General features: G+C 39.6%; 1 protein-coding gene across 13 annotated transcripts in view; it reads right to left on the bottom strand.

Annotated features, from left to right (window-relative positions):
* LOC121312290 (sickle tail protein homolog) overlaps positions 1-18,279 on the bottom strand; it is a 211,875-nt gene that overhangs the window by 23,566 nt on the left and 170,030 nt on the right. For 12 of the 13 annotated variants that reach the window (XM_041244217.1, XM_041244232.1, XM_041244216.1 and 9 more), the window contains 4 exons: positions 18,040-18,133; positions 3,716-4,557; positions 1,357-1,461; positions 827-876 (listed from right to left, as the gene is read on the bottom strand). In XM_041244217.1, the coding sequence (XP_041100151.1) occupies positions 827-876; positions 1,357-1,461; positions 3,716-4,557; positions 18,040-18,133 (1,091 nt within the window). The remainder of the gene's footprint in view (positions 1-826; positions 877-1,356; positions 1,462-3,715; positions 4,558-18,039; positions 18,134-18,279) is intronic. The other variant, XM_041244229.1, reaches the window with a different exon arrangement.

The following is an 18,279-nucleotide window of genomic DNA, read 5'->3' on the forward strand; positions in this document are numbered from 1 at the left end:
CTGGACCTTACTAAAAAAAGACCTTTCCTTCTGAAACATTAGGGCGTTATTCCTGCACACAGCCTAATTCACTGTTGCTTTATTTGATTTAGAATAGTGCGGTGTTACAGGTATTTCCTTTTCCAAATTCAGTTTCTATAAAATGACCACGTTATTTTTTTTTTCTGTTCTAATTCGTCTCCTGTTGCGAGGTAGCAGAATGTCGTAGAATTTTTCTACTTTGGGAATAACACTTTTAGGTGTCGTCTGCGTGCTGCAGGGAGAGAGTCTTGTGAAAATAAGACTTAAAACCAGCTGGATAGTGGAAGGTGAAAATAGTGCTGGAATTACAGCACTGAAAGGGACCCTATCCTACCGATAATGGGCATTAACTGTAGGCATTACACTGGGAGGGTGTCAACAGCACGAGTGCCGTGTGGTGCTTTGATTAAGAGGCTCTTACTGTCAGGGGGTGTTTCTGTGGTGTTTGACAGACACTTTGCTGTTACAATGGGAAGAGGAAGAATTGGGGGCATCTTTTACAGAGATATATTTAACTTTTTCAACACTGAAGACCAGAATAAAGGTACAGTCTAAAAAAATATGACTCTACTCTGGTGAACTGGTCTGATATTCGTATGCCTATGTGTATCATTATTTTTGTTCCAGTGCAGTAAATCAAGTATTTTTCCTAACCAACTGAATTACTAGACAGACAGTTTTTTTACAATTCACCAGTAGGTTGACAATTCTAAGGATGAGCAGTATTATTTGTACAGCAGGTCTTTCTCAAATTCCTAAACACTCAAGATTGAATCAAAGGATATCCAGCATAAGACCATCTTACCTCCACTGCTTGTGCTGTTAACGAGGGAATCAGTCTTCATGGTGTTCTCACTGCAATCCAATGTACTGACAGTTAATGATTATCAGAGCTGTGCACCGATAAGAGTTCAATGAGTCTGCTTCATTACATGCAAATCATTGGCCTGCTTTGCAAAATACTAGATGTATTTACAATTTCAATGGTATTGCCCATGAGCTGCCCAGATAAATATATATAACCCCTTGGTTACCCATGCATGTAATTATTATTATTATTATTATTATTATTATTATTATTATTATTGTAACAAGTTTGCAGAGCTTGCAATCAAAGCTCACAGAATTCATTTTCTACTGCTTCTGTGTCACACTTCCTCTTCTATCCTGTATCTATTAGAAATGCTAAATGAGAAAGTACAGGGTTCCTGTCTACATAACAAATGGCTTTGTACAAGCTGCACATCCTTTACCACATTTATCCATTTTCTTCATTTAAGGTCGAAAAAAATAAAGAATAGCCCGTTTCCTAAATGGTATTATATTTTGTCCTACCTTGAAGCTTCTTTGGCATTACTGGTATTTGGCCCCTTTAAAAGTGCAGACTGAACAAGTCCAGTCAAACTGGCAATTTGCTTCTCCATGGCCTTCATTCTCTCCCTGCAGTAAAATGAAGAAGCAGTTAGGAAACTCCCGTAACTTACCTGGAGCAAATCTTAATGCAAAGCAGATGATTAGGAACAGGACAGGGGCCCTGATCAGCATAGTAACTGGCAGTGTCTCATAAAGGTCACGGATTTGACCATTTAAATTGTACTTGTGACCGTTTAAAAAGAAAGGTCGACATTTTAAGGTGCACAAAAGCAGAAACCACAGATGGAAAGTAAAATGATTTTACAGGAAAACAAATTCTGTCCAGAATCCTAATCACAGTGTATGCCAACAACATACAAGCCTTCATGAAATCAGCACCATACCTCAAAGAGCAGACAGTATTAAAAGCTGGATCATGCCTATTAAAATATTTTTCTATTCCCCAGAAAATCCAGACAAACTGGAGTGTAAAATGTACACAATTCAATAACGTTCTAACTTTATCAATGCCATGCTTCATTCGAGATGAGTGAACAATCAGAAATATGAAACTTTGGTGCAGCACACTGTTTGTACCAGTTCATCTTGGATGGATTTAGTGTACATTTGTGCTGTAGAGAAGTGGCTTTTCTTGAACTTAAAACTATTCAATTACAATTAAGTTAAATAGTTAAAAACAACAGGTGCACTGCACAAGCATTCGACAATGGGAAGCATTTTGCATGGTGATTGCACTGAATAGGACAGTACATTCTGTCTTTCAAGAACCAGGCTTGAACAAGACACTCTAAACAGCAAATTGAACTTAAAACTATTCAATTACAATTAAGTTTTTTTTTTTTTAAATTTGCCCAGTTAAAAACAACAGGTGCACTGCACAAGCATACGACAATGGCCTCTGAAATCGTGCAAAGGCAATATTCAACTGAACAAAATTAACTGAATTGGTATAAAACTAGCAAGGACAGTAACTGCACTGCTCTGTCGTGCAAGGACAGTAATTGCAATTGTTTCTTTTATGAGTTTCTGTCCACCAAAACTATTAAGCAAGACATTTTGCCCAACAGCAGAAAATCTGAAATAGGTAGATATGTCTCTGATAAACTAAAGATTCACTGATGTTCTTTTAATTATGCCACAGCTATTCTGCTTCCACGGTTCATTTCCAAATTTTATAAATAAAACAGTTTCTCCATTTCATGCTTGTTAATCTAAAAACTATTTTTCGGTTTCAATGAATTCTGAAAGTAAGGATTTACAGCAACAAAAAAAGGGGTGAGAACTGAGAACACATTCTCAATGTTGGATTTTAGGAAAGGGTAACGTTTAGGAGAGCAGTTTAGAGGGAAACAAATCCCATGAAGACTACAATTACACAATACAATTAAGAAAAAGCTGATTTCACCAGTTTTTTTTTTTTATTGCCCTTTTAGTGAAACCTGAAAATCCCGCTCTTTATATACCTGTACAATTCCTGACCACTTCCATCACTTGACCGGGTTAGAAATAATCAGCAGAGGGTTTTAGGAAATAACTAAAGAGCTGTTTGTACACTTGGTTCTGAAAAACCTTAAAAGACATTTATTTTTAACTATCCTACACAACTGTTCTGAAGTACCTACGTTAATATTTATTCTGCTATAGATGAGAATTTCGCTACTCTTGTCCCTCTTGGAATAAAATCCATTAATACAAAACTCAGACCAAGGACACATATCTCAGACCATTTCCTGTACATATTTGTTCTGCACTTGGGCCAAAAAAGCCCCAGCTTTGTTAAATAACTTCAAAAAATGATGAGATATGAATAAAAACCCTTAAAAACTGAAAGCGCTCAACAAAGAGCAACTGGGGAATGACTTTCTTTAATCCTTTTCAAGGTTGGCCCACGGTGACACACTGGGGTTTTTTTTTGGGGGGGGGGGGGGGGGGGGCACTTTCACAGCTGATTGAGTTCAGGCTGAAGATAAAGTAACCGGCTCCTGGGTTTCACAGTAAAGCAGTGGCTAAAAACCAGGATCACAAGCCTTTAACTGCTGTATAGCATTTGATTACACCACTAATGTCATACTGATGAGAATCGGTTCATCACTACACAAATATTCTGCAGTGGTACTGCAAAATACCGACACTACTAATCCTAAAACATTCCACTCCAAGTAACTGTGTCCAAAATACTGCACTTTACCTGCACCAAGCACGAAGACCGCATTCGTATCCTTGTCTTCATGCAGAATACATCAGAATATGTCAAACTGACCATAGAGTACAGTATGTGTAAGTTGTACACTTCATACAAGCTACTACTTTATAACCTTACCTAGTTTTAGGGTCACTAGGTGATGGAGGTGGGCCATGTCCCAGCAACGGCTTATCTCCTGGCCCTGATGCCAAGTCGAAAACAACAGGCGAGGTCATAGGGCTTCGTGCCATGGTTATTGTTTCTATGGCAACCGACGTCCCGGGTTCCTTCTTGAAGGAATGGCGGATGGGAGACGATCTGTCGAGCTGAACGGTCTGAACAGGAGGCACGTGGACATTCTGGGTTGTATGAATGTCCATCATCCTCATGTCATTTATCCTGTGCGGGGAAGGGGGTGGGGTTTTGGAGCCTAAAGTGGGCAAATGGCTGTCTGCGTACTTCCTTGACTTCTGCCTGTACACAGTGTGGTGCTCCATCATTTCCGTCGCCATGGTAGCACTGGAGTAAGAGCCTGTTGACCTGATGGCGCCACGGTGATAGCCCACGTTGTGGTCCTGCACGTCTCCCGGATGGCCACTGTGGGAGGAGGCAATGCTCAGCCGCCCCTCATGGTGCATGTAAGGGTCTGCATACAGGCCTTCACTGCGCATCAGTGGAACGCTTTTATTGCTCATGTCCTCATCAGGCTTGACATCCCTTCTCTCCAGAATGGCACTTGGGCTGGGCGAGATAGACCTGGAGAGAGGCACGCTGGTCAGCCGGTCTCTTGGGATTGTGGTATTGCCTGGTAGGGCCATGGTACGGGGCCCACCAAATGGGATCCTGGAAGGCGAAGGGGGCATAGAATGGGCAGCTGGAGGAGGCAGCGAGCTGGGGATGACGTGAGGGGGTGGGGGGCCCATGGGTTGACGCATAGTATGCTGGCCTTCCCTGGTAGTGTAGACTATTTCTCTGTGCATCTGGAATTAAAAATAAAAAAGACAGATAGATAGAAAATCAACAATTAGTCATTGCAGCTTGTTTACCCCAAAACAAACGTCAAGCAGCTTCCATTCGATCCATTAATCCCACATTCTCTCAAGTTTCCACAGGCAAATCCAGTAGGTTCTGTAACCTCCCCCACCCCCCTCAGTGTCACTGCAATCAGATCATAAAAAAACAAAGCCTACTATCTTGTATAAATGCGATGTTTACTTTGAACCCCAGTTTTGGCGGGAAGGCAGCAGCATCAGCAGATTACGAATTACCTTTATTTGCTATTATTATGCCTAAAAGAATTTTTCCAGCCCTTGTATTAGAAACATATGTCTTAAATTTGTTCCTTAAACAAAATTTGATGCGAATATAGGATATTCACATTGGGTCACAGAAAAGTTATACATAGTCGTTATTTTTTTACTTTAAATCTAGCCACAGAGATAGAACATGCAGCTGTCTTCCCTTGAGGGAGCAATGTGCCACTGAACCAATTTGTTCAGGCATCACCCAATTGCAGAAACACCCCTTGTAAAAGTTTACAGCTGCAATGTATAATCAAGCATGGCAATGCACAATCGAGCATCGGGATAAAAGACCAGTAAAAACATTGCAATTGGCAAGATTAGTTTGCAGATCTGTATCTTAAATTTAGACCAAACAGTTTCCCTTCTTCAGTGTAGTGCTGAGACTTGCAACCTGCTCCACAAACAAACTTTTACAATCACTTACTGGAATATATTGTTTTCCTGGCTCCTATGTATAGAATTCTGCCTCTTAAGCTCAGATCCTTGCCTTTCTTCACTCTAAGCCTGCCAACACAGAAGCCTTGGTGCACCTTTTACAGTGTGCAGCAAATTCAGCTATAATTTTCTGAAGCAGATTTGCCCCAAAGTGGACGCTTCTGTCTGCCCAAAAGAGGGTGGCTGATATGCAGTATTAGGGACTTGCTCAGGGTTAGGATTAGATTAAGATTTAGGGCGATAATTCGACTCAGAAACGAGAGCTTTAGGTTGTTTAAAAAATATAAATACATATGTTTGTGTTGCTTGTAGAATGTGACTGATCTGATCCACCTGATAAGGAGGTGTATGGAAACCACCAGCTCAACAAATCTTTTAAGAAAGTAGAGGGCTCTATGTTTTTAAATGTCAACTACTTGCTTGTCTGTCACGTGTCCATGTAGCATGTGTGAGTAAATAAATATAGCTTTGTCAACAGGCTGGCTGTAGGGGTGACGTCAGGTCAGAAAGAATCACACAAGCAGGCAGTACTGGGTTTGAAACTGAGATGCAATGGCTACGCTCAGTGTTTTAATGAAACAAAGATTTAAACAAAAACAGCATACAGCACTTGACGCCAAAATTAATAGACAAACAAAACGACAAAATAGTAAACAAACAGTGGACGAACAGTAAATAAGCACAGTGCTGGTGCTTCCAACACGTTGTAGCAATTATTTATTATTTCTTTTCTCTTACTTTTTTACTCTCCGCTCCACACCTGTTCTCCACTCACAGACACACAACCCTGAGTGAGTAAAATGTGCATCTATATATACTGTTGTGCCGGGATTCAATTACTAATTAATTATTCACTTGAACCCCAACACGTGAACTAATTTGTGTAACCCTGTGCTCACATGCTATTAAATACTTTAAATGCATGTGAAGTGATTGTGCAATCCTCGTGATTAATATAACTATATATTTTAAATCACTTGTGCTACACAGACCCATTTACATCTGTGCACCAACATTAACACATCACACGCAACATATAACATATTATATATCTCTCACATCACTTTAAAACTTCCCAGGGCTATATTTATAACACCATGATAAATTGATTTTCGGTGAGGAGAGGAAACGCTACTCAGATAGCAATACTGAAGTAATATTGAGGAATACTTCAGGTAGAAACAGTCAGGTCTTTTGGTAATACTACATATACTTCCATTGAGAGCTGTTTTAGTTAAGAATGAACTCCCAAAGACAAACCTACCTTAAATATTTAGGTTTTTCTCTCTCCTTATAAGTCCCTACATTTATGTTGCTCTGTATGAGTTTGTGTCTCACTGCAAGTGACAGAGGCATTGTCTGAAACACAGGTGCAATCAGTTATCCTGTTCTCAATTCTGTTCAATCAAACAACAGGCTATTCTATAGTTTGTACACGAGATGAAGCTGCATAGTTTCCATTCCAAGGGCACGCTTATTGTAAACAGATGTAACCTGTCAAGTGCTGGGAGTCTTTCAACTCTACCAAGTAAGAATTCCTATAAAATATGGAGTACTTCATCAAAATACACCATACCTGAACTATGCATTTCTACAGCTCTACCACGGTTTAACCTTAAAAGGTAGGGCTAAACAGGCATATCTGATTCATTAAAAGAAAAATAGTACACCATACCATGAGGGCATCAGTTTTATATTTAGCAACGTTGTGATTTTTAACAGCCAATCGCATATAATCATTCCATTACTGACCACGAGACACTTTGAAGGCTCAGCCTGTCCTGCTAAGGTGGTGTGGTATTGAGAACAGATTTGAGAAGGTATTTTCGATATGTTTTTTTTTTTTTTTTGGTGCAAACCTTACACAAGCTTAGTAAATCCAGCAATAAGCCCTGGAATCCAACATTTACAAAACAAAGAAACTAATCACGCATTTTACTATCTGTCATCAACAAAGTTGATCGGTAGACTTGCTGCTGAAGCAAAATATAGGTTTATCTGACCCATAATGCCAAATATAGACTGCTGGGTACCTTACAGCTAACCAGGACATCTGTTTTGCCTGCTGTACGTCACATCACAAAGACACCCCATTCACAAACATATTACCTGAAGTACCCCTCGAAATTCACTTCAACTGCAAATTAGAAACGGTGACATCACAATCGTCCATGTATCACAGCTATTCATCAACTTTTTCCCCTCCAATGAAAATTACAATTGTTTAAAAGAAGTGTTTGTTACTAATAGAAAACCATGAAGTTGTATGTATAGTAACAATTATTATTATTATTATTATTATTATTATTATTATTATTATTATTATTATTATTATTATTATTATTATTATTATTATTATTATTATTATTATTATTATTATTATTATTATTATTATTATTATTATTATTATTATTATTATCATTATTATTATTTATTTCTTAGCAGGCACCCTTACCCAGGGCAACTTACAGTTGTATACAAAAAAACATGAAGAATTACAGTACAATTAATTAAGAGATACAAAATACAGTGACTTCAGTCCTAATAAGAGCAAATACAAAACACTGTACAATTTGATATTGGGAAGTTCAAGAGCAGAGAAGTGTTGATAAATACATCAGGGTTAGATACAAGTACAAGTGAAATACAAAGTACTAGGCATTGGGTGCAGGATTAAATACAGTGAAATAGGGAGCAGATAAGTGCAAGTTAAAGTGCATTAAAAGCAGAGTGCTATACAGTCCAGAAGGGAAGAGTTGAGTTTACAGGTGTTGTCTGAAGAGGTGTGTCTTGAGGTGGTGCTAGAAGGTGGTCAGGGACTGGGCAGTCCTGACATCTATAAGAAGGTCGTTCCACCACTGCAGGGCGAGGGTGGAGAAGGAGTGGGTTATGGAGGCAGGGGAGCGTAAAGGAGGTACAGCCAGTCTGCTAGTGCAGGCGGAGCATAGAGGTTGGGTGGGGGTTTAAGGAGAGATGAGGGTCTGGAGGTAACTCGGTGCAGTCTGGTCAAGGCACCGGTAGGCAAGTAGAAGAGTCTTGAACTGGATGCGAGCAGTGATTGGGAGCCAGTGGAGTGAACAATACATCAGTACTCTATTTAGGACATCGTCCATATAACCCTATAATATGGTATATCCTTGAGGTAATACTGAAGTCAAACAGGATGGGATGTGCTACTGTATTACTTTATTGTACAAAAAAGCAAACTTAACCACGTTTGCACCATTGGTAATAATGGCAGGCTTAAACATGCAATACCCAGTGGTGTATGTTTACTATGCAACAAAATAACTAAATGCTAGCAGTGCATATCAACTGTACTATTTTTTCATGTAAGTAAATAGGAAAAAACCTTCTGAAATATCAGCAGGTAAAAGCTCACTTTGACAATCATTATGATGAAGGACTTCAGCTGGTACGCCATCCTCTAACTGTGATGGGAGTGATAATGTCCTTGCCTCCAACAGGTCTCCAGCACTATCCCCCCCCCTCATGCAATTACCACAATGCCAAGGCAAGATTACTGCTCAAGCTGCATTTGCCAAAAACTTATTTTTCAATAAATCATTACTCTTGTTATAAACAGCACTGCCTGCAGATCAAAAGCAGCATTGATAATGCTGCAGTGTGTATCGTTAGTAATCAATGCTTGCAACAAAACAATGTCTCGCACCATCATAAACTTTGTTGATACTGAAACCATTTCTATTGGCAACATGGAGAGGCCAGGCTAATTGGGTACATTCACGGCAGAGCTGTACACATAGACCACAAGGTCACCTCTTTGTGCAATACCAGCTGCTTCCATTCACTGACTCCACAGTCTGTGCAGATAGGCTTGAATGCAAGTGATTTGGAATGTTGCTGCTGCGCTGACACAGTGGCTCTCAAAAGTATTCACCCCCCTTGGACTTTTCCACATTTTATTGTGTTACAACATGGAATCAAAATGGATTTAATAGGAGTTTTTGCCACTGCAACACAAAAAAAGTCCATAATGTCAATGTGAAAAATAAAAGCTACAAATTGTTCTAAATGAATTACAAATACAAAACAGACAATAATTGATTGCATAAGTATTCACCCCCCTTGAGTCAATATTTGGTAGAGGCACCTTTGGCAGCAATTACAGCCTATTTGGATAAGTCTCTACCAGCTTTGCACATCTGGACACTGCAATATTTGCCCATTCTTCTTTGCAAAATTGCTCAAGCTCTGTCAAGTTGGATAGGGACCTTTGGTGAACAGCAATTTTCAACTCTTTCCACATATTCTCAGTTGGATTGAGGTCCAGGCTTTGACTGGGCCACTCCAGGACATTGACCTTTTTGTTTTTAAGCCACTCCAGTGTGGTTTTGGCTGTACGTTGGCAGTCATTGTCCTGCTGGAAGATGAATCTTTTCCCAAGACCCAGATCTCTTGCAGACTTCAGCAGGTTTTCCGCCAGGATTTCTCTGTACTTTGCTGCATCCATTTTGCCCTCTATCTTCATGAGCTTTCCAGGCCCTGATGCAGAGAAGCATCACCATAGTATGACGGTGTTCTCAGGATGATGTGCGGTGTTAGGCTTGTGCCAAACATAGCACTTAGCGTTGAGGCCCAAAAGCTCTATTTTGGTCTCATCAGACCATATAATCTTCTTCCACTTGGTCTCAGAGTCTCTGACATGCCTTCTGGCAAACACTAGCCAAGATCTGATGTGAGTTTTTTTCAACTATATATATTTTTTTGCCACTCTCCCATAAAGGCACGTTTTGTGAAGCACCAGGGCTATTGTTGCCATATGCACAGTGTCTCCCAGCTCAGCTGTGGAAGACTATAACTCCTTTAGAGTTGCCACAGACCTCTTGGTGGCCTCCCTGACTAGTGCCCTTCTCGCCCGGATACTCAGTTTTTGAGGACGGCCTGTTCTACACAGATTCACAGTTGTGCCATATTCTCTCCATTTCTTAATAATGGACTTTACTGTGCTCCGGGGGATAGTCAATGCCTTGGAAATGTTCTTATATCCTACCCCTAATTGGTGCTTTTGAAGAACCTTATTCTGGATTTGCTTTGAATGTTCCTTCGTCTTCATGATGTAGTTTTTGTTAGGAAATGTACTAACCAACAGTGGGACCTCCCAGAGACAGGTATATTTAACCTGAAATCATGTGACTTCTAAAGACAATTGGTTGCACCAGAGCTTATTTAGGTGTGTCATAGCAAAGGGGGTGAATACTTATGCAATCAATTATTTTCTGTTTTACATTTGTAATTAATTTAGAATATATACATTTTATTTTTCACTTTTTTCACTTATGGACTTTTTTTGTGTGGGTCAGTGGCAAAAACTCCTAATTAAATCCATTTTGATTCCATGTTGTAACACAGTTCAATGTGGAAAAGACAAAGTGGGAGTGAATACTTTTGAGAGCCACTGTAACAGACTACCTCAGTGCAGTAAACAAACATTTTCACAGAGATCTTTACAAAGTAAGAGAAATGGTGATGTTGAAGGCACAAGGACCTATTTTCCCGATACACATATATTTGTTTTTCATGTTTGTGGATCCGACGCATTAGAGACAAGCGCTGTTAGGAGTATGTAGCCCTGGTAGCCACCTTACTGGACATTCAAGCCACAGTGAACAGTCCCATCTTGTGCCAGATGATCAGGGTGCCTTGGACACATAATTCAAATGCGTTTTTTGTTTTCTTTTGCACTGTGACAGGGTCTTATTTGTGTCACGTGTGTGGGTAGCCGCTGTTCAAGCACAGAGAGAGACAGAAGTGGTGTTGATGTTGAAATGCCGGCACAGGCGCGCAGGTTTTATTCGCAAACTTATTCACAAACAGACAGAAAACAAAAGTAAAATCAAGGTGGTCATGTGACGTTACCAGCGATGGTAACACACAGAGGACTAGTACATCAAGCTGTACAAAAAGTGCAAAATAAAACACAATACCACCAACTATAAATCAAAGGTGCTGTGAAAACGGCAGGCCTTGCAGCAGCCCCGATCACAGCGATCGCCATGGTTTTATACTGACGCTCCGCTGAGACTCGCCCACCCGCCTGCTGGAACAGCTGATTGCTTTCAGCTGCTGCTCCACGCAGACGGGTAATCGTCCCCGGCGGAGCGCCACAGCAGCTAAACAATTAATTAAATCAATATATTAACAATTAACCCAAAAACATACAATAAACTACTTATTTCCCCATGTACAGGGCTTATGCCTTCCCACATGCACATTTTCAATGGATCACTCCCCCCCCCATGTTCCCTACATGTTGAAGTTTCATGGTACACTGTCAGATTTGAGCTGGACATGCTAAAATATTTTTTACATGTACCTGTAACCTCTAGTTAGAGCTGTCACCACCAATCTAACAGTAAAAAACAGGCGAAAATGGGTCGGACTCTAAAGGGTTAAATATTTCGACTATAAATCACATCAGTATTGGTGGTGATCTCAGATGAAATAAATATACAAAGATTTTGTGCAGTAAAAATGCAAATAAAAAAGACCAACATGTTTGTTTGCTTTTTGCTAAAATAGCGAAAGACCTGTAATTACAGTGAAGTTACAGCATATCTCTGGACTGGGCGGTCAGAGACTAGGCTGACAACATTGCTTTTTATACAGGCAGACCTCTGGGTGGGGATTCCCAGTGTTTGATAATGAGTAGTGTACTGCAAGCGTTGGACTGGCCCCATGCCTGTTCTGCATTTTACTGTTTAAACATGAGGAATACATTGTAGGGAGGCGCTGCTCATTACCACATAAGGGCTTCTATCTGGGTGCTGTTTTAGAGAAAAAAAAAAAAAAAGAAACATTTATTTAAGTCTGCTGTTTAAGACTAATGTAGAAAAAGTTCAAAACCAAGCTTTCCTCTGCAAATGATAACCTTCTAATGATTAAACCATAAAGGAATGTGCAGCAAATGACCTTTGGACTCGAAACACCTTGTAAAAATGTGCTGCAGTGCAAGAAGGTTTTATCAGATAAAAGAGGCTTGGTATTGTACTCATCTGGACTGAATTAGTGGGGAAAGGGCATGGCTCTGCAGGATCCCTTTGTTCTGACCAATACACATATATTTTAACCAGGTTTACAGTTCAGTATCTACATCAAGCTATGCTTGATAATATATATATTATTTGTCTACACACACACACACTTACATAACAGCATTGCCACATCATATTTTGACACTTACTAGAAAAAACAGTGTGCAAACTATTTGTGATAAGACACAGACAGCATTCGAAACCTGCCATTTCTGTTCGAGTTGAGATTACGATTGTTTCCCTCTTTTTTAAAAGGTTAAGTCCAGTGCACACATTAACCTATTCCCACCCAAGAAACGGTGTGGTTTAAAGCCCATTCCCACCATCCCTATAGACTAATCTTTAAAGTTAAAACATGTATTCATACTCCTTTTCTTTCATTACTATTAGTACTATTCTGTCTCCTTTCTTTGATAAGAAGTACATTATTACTGATTTCCCCATTCATATTAAGTTGGTCAGTCAAGGTTATGCTCACTCTATTTTACTCCCGCTGTGGTATGATAATGTTAGATATGCAACAAATGCTTAAGAGTAGCAATGTGAATGAACCAAGACTGTCATATCTCCCTATCCCCCCACATTTGTCATCCATACAGAATGTCCCCAAATTGTATTTGCATGTTGTATTTTCAATTATATTTCCACATAAAATCCATTTTCCCTTCCTGGTATTAAATGATTGCTTCCTGGCTCTATACAAGTCCCTGCATTTAAAACAGCTTTAATCTTTTAAGCAAAAACAAAAAAATCACATGAATTTCAATCCACTGCTGACCAATTAGAGCAAACCCCATAATGCCACTAACATTAGGACTACCTTGTTTCTAGTAATCTTGATCTATGAAAACAAACATGTGTTTTGGGGGGTGGATCGGGCATGCTTAACCATATTTAAAAAATAATAATAAAATATATACAGCCAGCCTGAGCCATTCTAAAAAAAAAAAAAAGGCATAATACCACAGCAGTGACGTCAAAAAGTGATAATTCCTCTAGAGGAAAATACACTTGAACTTTGACCCAGTCGACTCCGAGACCATTACTTCAATTCAAACACAAAATGTCTCGTTTTCAATCACTCAACAACACCCACAGCACAGAAATGTTCATTAATGATCCACAAAATGAGAATACATTAAAAGAACCTTGTCTTCCTTAATATTAGCATCACAAGGGTATCCAAATTACGGTCTCGTAATTTATGACGTCACAGAAACCCTAGATTAAATCATTTTCCTGTAACTCACTGAAGCCCATCTATTATTCTAATTATATTTATTTTACTGGTATTTAAATAAAACAAATATGTGTGTATGACATTACCTATATCAAACGTTCCCAATGTTTTACAAACAGTAACAGCTTCCATACTCTCACAACAGTTTACATTTCATTAACCTCAGCGTAAACACTGGTCACGAGCTCAACTTGAATACAGGAAACTTCTGACAGGCTCCCTGTAAAAACCTTCCCGTCTGAATTTCAGTTACAATGTATTCAAATGATTATAAACATGACAGCAATATTCCCATCTCATACATCACTTGTCATCCTACTTTTTCTTTGAAAGGACAGAACCAGGTGCTTTTGTCCTTGGTAATTGCTATTAGCTCATCTCTGGTGACTGGACTGATCATGTCATGTCAGGTGTGGTCTTGCTTTCCTCCACCTATCATATATATATATATATATATATATATTTTTTTTTTTTTTTTTTTTTTAGTCGTTGCCAATTATTTTTGTTATTTTCTCTCAATGTGAGAGAAAATAACAAAATAACCAATTATTTTTGTTATTTTCTCTCAATGTGAAATGGCCGCTGACTCGGGAGGGCGAAGATGAACAAACGCTGTCCTCCAAAGCCAAACGCTTCTTTACACGCTGCGGATTCACCATCCAGCCACCCAGAAGCTACAGCATCAGAGGACAACGCAGCTCCCGGGCAGCTAACAGGCAAGCCGGAAGGCGCCCTGCCACTACAGGGGTCGCTGGTGCACAGTGAGCCAAGGACACCCTTGCCGACCTAAACCCTCCATTTATTTACACATCCTACCCCACAACTTCCAAGTGAAAAAAATATTCTATAAATTTGTAGAAAATTAATTAAAAATAAAAACTGAAATAGCTTGGTTGGATAAGTGTCCACCCCCCTTGTAATGGCAATCCTAAATTAGCTCAGGGGTAACCAAACACCTTCAAAAATCACACACCAAGTTAAGTAGCCTCCACCTGTGTTAAACTGTAGTGAGTCACATATTTCAGGATAAATTCAGCAGTTCCTGTGGGTTCCCTCTGCTGGGTAGTGCATTTCAACGCAAAAACTCAACCATGAACACCAAGGCGCTTTCAAAAGAACTCCGGGGAAAAATTGTTGAAAGGCACAGATCAGAGGATGGGTATAAAAAAAATATATCAAAAGGCCTTGGATATCCCTTGCAGCACATTCAAGACAATTACTGACAAGTAGAAGGTGTATGGCACCACCAAGACCCTGCCTAGATCAGGCTGTTCCTCCAAACTGGATGACCGAGCAAGAAAGAGACTGATCAGAGAGACTACCAAAAGGCCAATGGCAGCTTTGCAAGAGCTACAGGCTTTTATGGCCAAGACTGGTCAAAGTGTGCATGTGAAGACAATATCCCAAGCACTCCACAAATCTGGTCTATATGGTAGGGTGGCAAGTAGGAAGCCATTACTCAAGAAAGCCCACCTTGAATCCTGTTTGAAGTATGCAAAAAACCCTCAGGAGATTCTGTAGCCATGTGGCAAAATGTTTTGTGATCTGACAAAACTAAAATGGAACTTTTTGGCCTAAATGCAAAGCGTTATGTTTGGCGCAAACCCAACACAGCACATCACCCAAAGAACACCATCCCTACTGTGAAGCATGGTGGTGGCAGCATCAAGTTATGGATGTTTCTCATCGGCAGGGACTAAGGCACTTGTCAGGATAGAAGGGAAAATTAATGGAGCAAAGTACAGAAAAGTCCTTGAGGAAAACCTGCAGCCCTCTGCAAGAAAGCTGAAACTGGGACGGAAGTTCACCTTTCAGCATGACAACGACCCAAAGCACACAGCCAAAGCTACACTGGAGTGGCTAAGGAACAAAAAGGTAATTGTCCTTGAGTGGCCCAGTCAGAGCCCTGACCTAAATCCAATTGAAAATTTGTGGCATAACTTGAAGATTGCTGTCCATCAGCACTCCCAAAGGAACTTGACAGAGCTTGAACAGTTTTGTAAAGAAGACTGCACACTTAGATTTGGCAATATTTGACCAAAGTTGGTAGAGACCTATCCCAACAGACTCACAGCTATAATTGCTGCCAAACATGCTTCCACCAAGTATTAACAAAGGGGGGTGGAGACTTTTCCAATTATAATCTTTTCAGTTTTGTATTATATCATTTTTTTCTTAATAAAACCTTTTTCCCCTTAACAGTGTGGAGTAGGGTGTGTAGATAAGTGGGAAAAAATTCTCATTTAAATACATGAGGCGACATAACCAAACACACCTAAAGCGACACAGACGCGATGCGACATATTGGGAAACTGCCAGAGCAATAAAACTATAATAAATTGCTATTGACAGAAATATGATCAAGACCGGTACATATTTGTCAACATGATGTGGAAATTATGAGTGTATTCTCTGAAGGTATTTCAACATATATGGCAATAAATCATACATACCAAGCTGATCCAGTTGCTTCGAAATGCACTCCCATGTATTATCATTCCTCTATGTATCTTTATAATTGCAATTATCTTTGTCATAAAGCTCTGGGTATTTTTCCACGGAAAGTATTCTTTTTTTCCTGTCATTTTGGATACTGCGTCACTCTGGTGGACACCAAGCTGCTCTCCGCTTGCTCAATTCCCTAGTTGTCGTGTGAAGAATTTGCAAAATATAGGCTCAATCCTGGTGGTGTCCGTGTCGCCTGTGGTGTGAAAGACACTTCTCGGAAGTACAGCTTTTACTCATGTTGTCGCACCGCCGCACATTCTCCCTTGTCGCATTGCGTCTGGGTCTGGTGTGTGGTGGCCTTTACACTCCATTATAAAACTGTGGAACACCATGAATTCTACAACAGTTTTTTTTTTTGTTTTTTTTTGTAAAGAAAAACCAGTAGTATGTACAGTAGTATATGCATTGTTGTATTAGGTATTGTCCTAGGCACATTATGTACATACTGTATAACTATGAGGATTAAGTTGCACTTTTTTTATTCTTCTGTTTGTTTCTAAAAATTACAGCACATACTGTAACAAGGTTGCTGTACACAAATACAGCTTCCATGTGTGGTTTGCTTGGCAGGGTCATTGTTTATGTCAGGCTAACTCTTGATATTTACAAACCCTAATGCACAGCTACAGCTCATTAGTGCCAGCTCTAAATGAAAGCAATTACATAATATAAAGTTAATATGTAACCAGGGAACACAGAATACTGGGTTCAATGGGCTACTTTTTGTGATAATTAGCCTAAATTCTCAAAAATATTTAACACTTCATAGATGATACTGTATGGGAAATGCAATTGCTTTTGAAATGACACCCAAGGAGTTTTACACAAGTGTATCATTTTAAAATTAAAATTAAATGAAAGACTGTCTATTCCCTAGCAGCAGTAAAGGAAATACAGCAGCTCCGAGTTCTGAAGAAAATATTTTCAGATATCGTAGTGTGCTCCTAAACCCGTAAAAGCCGCTTTCTACCTCTGTGAAGAACTCCCCTTTCAGTCTGCCAGCCACATCAAAACAATCCTTTAACTCAAACAGGTGCCTTGGCTTGCACTCTGCTAACATTTCTATGCTATGCTGTTATAGGAAAGAAAATCCTCATTAAATACTTCAGCAGATTTCACAACGATCAGAGTACAGAGCAGAAAAGGTACAATTCCAAAATGCATTGACTGTAGCCGACAGGAATCATCCCCCCCGAAAGAAATCAAAAGAAAGTTAAAAGAAAAGTGCAAACACATGGCTTAGAATTGTGTTTGAGTCTGATCAAAGCCTATGGAACCTCCCAATATTATTTGCACTGGTTTTATTTCGAAAGGCTTAACAATGCAAGATGTCACACAGAACAATGTATATTAAAGTTGGAAAAAACCTTGTTTCACCAAATGCTTAACGCTTGACAAGAGAACACAGCAGTGTGGTCAATGCGGCTGGGTAAAGCTGAATTCTCATGTATCTGTGGTGCCAGGATGAGGGTCTGACATTTGAATTGCAAACTCAGAAGAATCAGAAAGGTGTTGCAGCTTGACAGAATCACAGCGAGATACAAACAATGAGGTTATATCTGGCATTTCTCATTAGGATTAAAGAAATCTTGTCCCATGGAAATTGATCTTACGGCCAGTCAGGTGGCTAGAGGATATTATACTGTACATATCATAGCAATGAAACGAAAGACTTTGTTTGTGAAAAGTACGCTCACAGACAATCACAAATGGAAATACGATGCTGCCAAAAAGAGCCAAAATAGACAGAGAACTCAATTTAAAGAAATACAGTATGGATAAAGGAAGCATTTACATAAATACAGTCCAGAAGAAATGTCAAACCAAAAAGAAAAAAGAAACAGCAAAAATATAATAATTTTACCAACAGTAAAATAGAAGAGTTGTTTAGTAATTAGTGAAGGCCTCCATCGTACTCACCCTCAGGTCTCCGTTTGCAGGTCTGGGATTGTGATTGAACGCATGGGCAGGGTCCTTGTGGTAAACCTTCAGGCAGGAATGGTCTGTAATGTTCCTGGAATCAAGGACATCAATAACTATAGAGGAGGACAGCTGCTTGATTCGAGCCATTTTTGGTAGCCTACACTTTAATCAGGCACATGTAGGAGGAGGAAAGGTCAAGTGTCACAAAAATGCACGGCTTCAATTCAGGGAAAACCT

The sequence above is a fragment of the Polyodon spathula genome, chromosome 3 (genome assembly GCF_017654505.1).
Source record: "Polyodon spathula isolate WHYD16114869_AA chromosome 3, ASM1765450v1, whole genome shotgun sequence".
NCBI classification, from domain to species: Eukaryota; Metazoa; Chordata; class Actinopteri; order Acipenseriformes; family Polyodontidae; genus Polyodon; species Polyodon spathula.